The 6688-nt window shown below is 38.0% G+C and overlaps 1 protein-coding gene across 1 annotated transcript; it reads right to left on the reverse strand.

The window, feature by feature from the left end:
- Positions 1-3345: 3345 nt before the first annotated feature.
- On the reverse strand, positions 3346-6248 carry LOC134817130 (uncharacterized). The gene is made up of 2 exons (XM_063826247.1): positions 6033-6248; positions 3346-5869 (listed from the first exon to the last, which is right to left on the reverse strand). Exons 1-2 carry the CDS (start codon positions 6246-6248, stop codon positions 4592-4594), a joined length of 1494 nt encoding a protein of 497 aa, XP_063682317.1. The 3' UTR covers positions 3346-4591.
- Positions 6249-6688: the final 440 nt, after the last annotated feature.

Raw genomic sequence — 6688 nt, forward strand, 5'->3', positions numbered from 1 at the left:
CAATTTAGCCAAATACCCTGTACATGCCCCAAACCCAGGTTTATGGTGCTCTACTTGTAGCTAGTGGTCTCCTGAACTCGTATATGAAATTTCATCAAGATTGGACAAAAAATGACTGAGTTATGAGCCAAAAACCATATGCCCATATTTGGGCATACGCACCAAATTTGGTAGATTTCGTCCCATAAATTGGTCAAATATCAATATTTTTGAATGAAACTTACTTTATATGAAAGGTAAGCCTAAACTACATATTCTCTGTAATTTATAGCTTTATATCTGTTTAAATGTGGATACTAAGGCGAAAAAACCACAAAAAATGAACTAAATTGCCCATATCTCGGTTCGCGATATTCGCGGAATTGATCTCACCAAAATTGTAACAACTCAATCAGTTTTCAAAATTTTTGCATGAAATTTTTGGAATCGACTCGAAATCGCATTTCGACCTTATTTTAAGAACGGACTTTTGATTTAGGCCTCAAAAAAAATTTGGCGGCCAAATTCCAAAATTATATTACAGAAATTCAGAATTTAACCGCCAAATTTTTTTTGAGGCCTAAATCAAAAATCCGTAAAAAGCCTTAGTATCCACATTTAAACAGATATAAAGCTATAACTTACAGAGAATATGTAGTTTAGGCTTACCTTTCATATAAAGTAAGTCTCATCCAAAAATATTGATATTTGACCAATTTATGGGACGAAATCTACCAAATTTGGTGCGTATGCCCAAATATGGGCATATGGTTTTTGGCTCATAACTCAGTCATTTTTTGTCCAATCTTGATGAAATTTCATATACGAGTTCAGGAGACCACTAGCTACAAGTAGAGCACCATAAACCTGGGTTTTGGGCATGTTCAGGGTATTTGGCTAAATTGGGCCTAATTTGGACCAAATATGGGCGTGGCTGCCCTGCGCGCACCGTTTGGCGGTTGGGGTCCGGGACCCCCTCAAAAGTTCGGTCACTGGTCCTAGTTTGTTGGTCAACTACTATCTCGAAATCAAGTTTCACAAAAAAATACCCATTGACCCCCCCCCTTAATTTCTGCAATTGTACACATAAAATAAAGATAAATCATACACTTAAAATATCATATAATTAATTTCTAATTAAATTGTAGTACATCTAAAATGAACTTACAATAAACCTAAAATACCACATAAGCCCCTCAGGCATCAGCTCATGCCATATTAATCAAACTGTTTCATCAGGTGACAGATTCATGGTTGATAGAAGATATGGATATCACGTGTGATATGAAATACTGGATATTATCGCGTCGTACGGTTAAATCACATTGCACCAATGGTTTCAGCAGTCAAACATGAAAATACCAGGCTGCACTGTACGTATATAACCACATTTGCACACATATTACATATTGGTTACAAACCTAGGCAGTTTCAAAAGCTCGTAGTCAATATTGATTACACCCCGATGTGAAATGCTACTAGGGTAGAAATCTTTGTAGCCAAGTTCAAGATCAAACTCTAGATTCTTAATTTTAAGAAATTTCGGAGCAATGTCATCGAAATTAAGTTTCCAACAATCACAATTGTTTCTAATTTCTAACGAATTACACAAGTTTTTGTGCATCATTCTTATCCCATTTACCAACAGGGTGATCACATTGTTTCTATCTCTACAACTTTCTTTACACTTTCTTGCAGCCTCTTCAATGAAATTGTGCCTTTGATCAAAACCGCTTTGAACAGCCTTTATCATATCATACAACGTACTTAAGGTCAGAGTTTTGAAATTAGGTCCTGCGTGATCAATAAAAGTAACGATGTCGTCAACAGAGAAGGCGTATCTGGGCTCCTCTATCGATAATTCTTCCAAATTTTTCATGTGAGGAATGACTCGGCGGGATATAAAACTGAAACAATCAACCAAATTGTTCTCTTCATCGACCCGACTATGATTGTTGTAAACCACGCCGAGGAAAAGCCTTTTAAGAAACTTCAGCTCGGTAAGAGCAGCTAGCTTCTGGGCGGGAACTGCACATTTTGTTAAGTGCAATTCTTCAAGTAGTGGGCAATGCTCTGATAAAAGGCGTACTATGTCGACTCCATTGAATCTAAGATGATAGTTATAAGACAGATCGAGAACTATAAGATTTGGCATTAGCATCAAAAGTTCAGTTAGTTGTCGAGAGCACGGGGTATGACGAGCTAGAGGCAATTCTTCCAGATCATCCTCGCGAGGGCGGACAGAAAGAGAAGCTAGGAATACTTTCATTTTGTTAAGCTTAGGTAGATTATAGGTTTGCATATTGGTAAGCCCTTCTAGATTTGTCCCCGACAGATTCAAATACTCCAAAGTTTCAGAGAAATTCCTGAATACGTATTCTAGAGATTTGGGTTGTATGTTAACGTATCTGTAGAAAGAGCAACAGACAATGGGATTAGAAGGAGAGAGAGCCTCGAGAAGACCGGGCCCATCTTCCTCCCTTGTATCATCTTCCTCAACTTCTTCTTTCCGACACTCTTCCAAACTTAGGTATCTCAATCTTCTAGCACTACTGAGCATTTTGCGAAGATTGATCTTTTCAGGGAATGACTCTAAGAAGAAAGATAGAGCTTTCAACTTTGGAATAATCTTTTCAGCCATGATTTCGCACGAGCCTTCACTCATTTCCATACCCTTATCGAGCTTTAATTCCAAAAGATTCGGCATCATGCTAGCTAAACTGGACAAACTTTCAGCATTCAGCCCATCGGTGTTTTCCAGGGCAACCGTGGACAGAGTCCCACAATTGATTGAAACCACCGACATAATGTTACTCACACTCAACTTTGTCTCAGTTTTGGGTGACAACATCTCACGAATTTGGTCAATATTTAAATCACTCATATTCATACCATTAAAGCTTTCTATACAGTCCGGCTGTCTTCTCCGAGTTTTCTGACAGGGAGATAACTTATCCTGGATATTTTAGACAGGCACAGATTATACCATCTTCTGCAAACAATCCCAAGTCTAAACTGCTCCAGGGTATTAAAGTAGGATAGAATCAAGTCGAGACATTCCTCGTTCAGCACGTGTATTGAGGGCTGCGTCTCATCCTCTTCGGCTGTATTTACAATGTCAAAGAGAGGGTGATGGAAATCGTTCCAAGACAGTTCCTTTTCTACAACATCTAAAACTGCCATCTACCTGATCAGAGACTTCGTTTTAATTATTTTGTTGTATTTGAATTATAAATTATAACTATAAAGTTGGTTTAACAGAGATTACTGTTAATAATTGCAATCAAATTAAATAATGTTTTTACTCCTGGAATATTTTCAAGAATAAGATTGATTTTCAGGGAGATGAACGAAAACAGCAGGATAAGCGTAAAAATTTGACGATAAAAAATTTACCAAAACGAGGGCCACAATCACATATTCATGGTACACAAAACTATTAACTTAGTAAATTCGACAATTTTCACATGCCAATGCTAGTATTCAATATCTTGTTACTTCAGTTCGGATAATTATCAATAAAAAGTTTAACAATCAAAGGTTCCATACAAAATATAGTTTTCAATAAATTTAAAAAAAAGCGAACCAAAGCCAAGTAAATTATTTTCCCCTAGTTTTTGTCTTTCTTCATATCATATACGCTGGAACAACTTACTATATAAAAAGCTTATCCCTGGCCCTGCCCTTCTCAAGTTCCACTTGATAACTATCTAACTAGTGACTGCTAGTAACATAGAACTGTGGAGTGTGGACCCCCTCGGGACCTGCAAACTGTGTGGTTGCTATGAAACTGCCCCCCCCCCCCCCCCCCCCGGAACTTGATCCACTGCTAGTCTGAAGACAAGAGAGAAGGAAGCTTGTCAAAAGGCAGCACAAAAGAAGCACTAGTGGAGATAAGACGTGTGTGAGAGACGTTACTTACTTTATACATTTCTACTATCCAATATCTATTACTGATGCTATTGGCCCCGCTGACTTAAATCCTTGATGAGCGATAAAACATAGGAGTTTTAAATATAAATTTATAAATGACGGATTGCACTAGATCTAAAAATATAAATTAGGATTCAATCACACTACAAATTAACAGTAAATACAAGCATCTTCTGAGTGATAGAACTCAAATAATCTTAAACCGGACTTTTATTAGTCACGGAAAATAAAAGTAAGGTAACGGATAAAATGTTCAAAAACATGAAGTTATGAACATGAGTTTAATTTTTAATCTTAGTTAATGTACTCGCAATCAACCCAGCAAATAAAATATACCCATTATAGTGCTGTCCAATGAAGCTGAACTCAGAGATCATATAAATCTCAGAGACCAAGTATATTTGAAAGCACTGATGTAAAATGAAAAATCCTGTTATAAAAATGAGGGTCATCAGTGTTGTGCAAGCATGATTCATCAATTAATTCCATTTTCCATTAACATAACGAAGTCTGAAATTTACAAATATCTTAATAGCCAATTTTCATTTTCAGCATTTTCAACAACATATCGATTCAAATTTTCAAATAATTCCCGTATCCATTATCCAAGCTTGAATTACCACACAGGTAAGCATAATCTTTTTCATCAGGTTAACTCAACTGTACTCTTTCCACATCATTAAGTTTTAAGTTGAAGACAGATCACGATAAGCTTATCGTGCTTTTTCAGGGTATCCAGCACTGTCTGGAGGTTATTTGTAATGAGGGAGTGAAGTACCGGTCTATTTCCACTGCCAGTCTTTATCAGCCAGTGGAACACTGAGTTAGAATGGAAGTGGACCGGATAAATAATACCATTTTTGGGTTTCTTCCGACGATACTGGTCAATCTTTAGGTCGTAGCAAGGAGTTTGTTGGACCAGTTTCAGAACATTTTCTCCTGTTCCTTTGTCGCACAGAGGACATGTAGCAAAGAAACTGACGAAATTAAAACTCCTCAACTCTGCTAGATCCCCTTTCTGCAGGGTCCACAGGTGCATGAAGTACTTTGAATCAGATGCAGGATCATCAGGAACGTAGCAATTCTTGATATGTTTTTTGAAGTGAGGGGGAAATGATACATTCCAAGAATTCATATAGTCGTTCAGGAGTGATATGTATCGGTCCGATAAATCTAGAGGATCAATGTTGGCCATGAACTGATCCATCAAGTTCTGACATTGAGGAATGTTGAGCTCACTGTTGGCTAGCCACGCTATCCCTACCTCTAGTTTAGCGAATTCAGGGTATGGGCAGAGCGGGCTTCCTAGCCTGAGAAAATCTTCCGGTGAGAAATGAGGCCACTTCGCAAGGTTTGGTTTGTACTGGGTTACTGGGTTTTTGAGAATCAGTTCGGTTTTAATTTTCGTCTGTGGAACTGGTACTTTCTGCCACTCTCCTGGCCCGTCCCGGATGTTAGACCCCGGTGAGGGTTCAGTTTGCTGGCTATCAGTGTCATGGCTGTTGGTTGATGCGGGCACTGTAGTAACTGTTGCAGTAGAGGATGGCGATGCTAGTGATGACAGCTCTGCAGCAAGTCTCCCTCGACCTTTAGACGACACAATAGTGGAAGTATGTCCGTTTGTGTGGTGAGTCTCAATAGTGGTGTCTGTAAATGAGGAACAAATCTCCTCTAGATCAATGTATTCCTCTTCATCAGATGAGATACTTTGATTCATCATAGAGTTTTTATTTTCAGAGATCTTTTTGAAGTTTATGCAACTTATCATGTCGATACATTTAGATCTATCTTGCTCGTTCAGTATTTTTTCAGACTCCAGGTATAAATTGTTGTTTTCCATCCAAACAGCACATAAATTTATCAGCTCGTTAATCTCAAACTGAACACTGAAATTCAGAAATGCTTGTATGTTGCTGGAATCCAGCATAATTTGTCCTCCGTACATCAACTCTAGGCACTGAAATATTTTACATGACGTTTTATTAAAAATCAACGCAAGGACTGTCACAATCAGTTCACGAAAATCTCAAAATGAACATCAGATCATAAAGAATCAAGAAAACAGATTCACTTAAATAAACTGAAAACTATAGCTAGAATTTTTTTCAATCTATAATTACCTGACTAATTTGGTGAGCCATGCCGTTAAAACCGAGAAGATGGACCTCATAGTTCTCCCTAACCAGAGTCTCAAACACAGAGCTCCTGGCTGCGAGTATAGTGCCGCTACAGGGTATGGAGTCTCCGTCGATAAGGAGTAGTACTGTCTCGTGTACTCTGTTACCTTGTCTCACGAAACGAGACAGGTTACCGAACGGAGAAAGACTAATTAGCATCTCCTAGTTTTGGAAGGGAATTTTAGAGGTGCAATCAAATAACAGATTTACTTCATATGTAACAAATGTATTAGTCGGACTTCTTCTGTACAAGGCAGTTAAGTTTCTCCGAATTTCTGTTGAAATATTCACGTATAAACTAATTAAATTAAGTTACGAATCTATTTATTTGAACATTTCAGCATTTATTGAGTGAATGTGTGTAGACTGCAGTGAGATGGGGACATTTTGATCCGGTTTAGACAATTCATGCCCTGGCTGCACACTGCACAGCATCAGTTCTCAATGAGGAGTATAAACAGCGTGCAATATCGGGCCCAAATTCCCTGTTTTCTCTGATTGTTGAGTGTTCAAAATCTAGTTTGACTCTGGTTTTATCCCCTCTTCATCATTCAAGACAACTGCTTGACTATAACAAAGATCTGGTGAGGAAGTCATTT

This window comes from Bolinopsis microptera, chromosome 1, assembly GCF_026151205.1.
Source record: "Bolinopsis microptera isolate Bmic1 chromosome 1, MBARI_Bmic_1.0, whole genome shotgun sequence".
Classification (NCBI taxonomy): domain Eukaryota; kingdom Metazoa; phylum Ctenophora; class Tentaculata; order Lobata; family Bolinopsidae; genus Bolinopsis; species Bolinopsis microptera.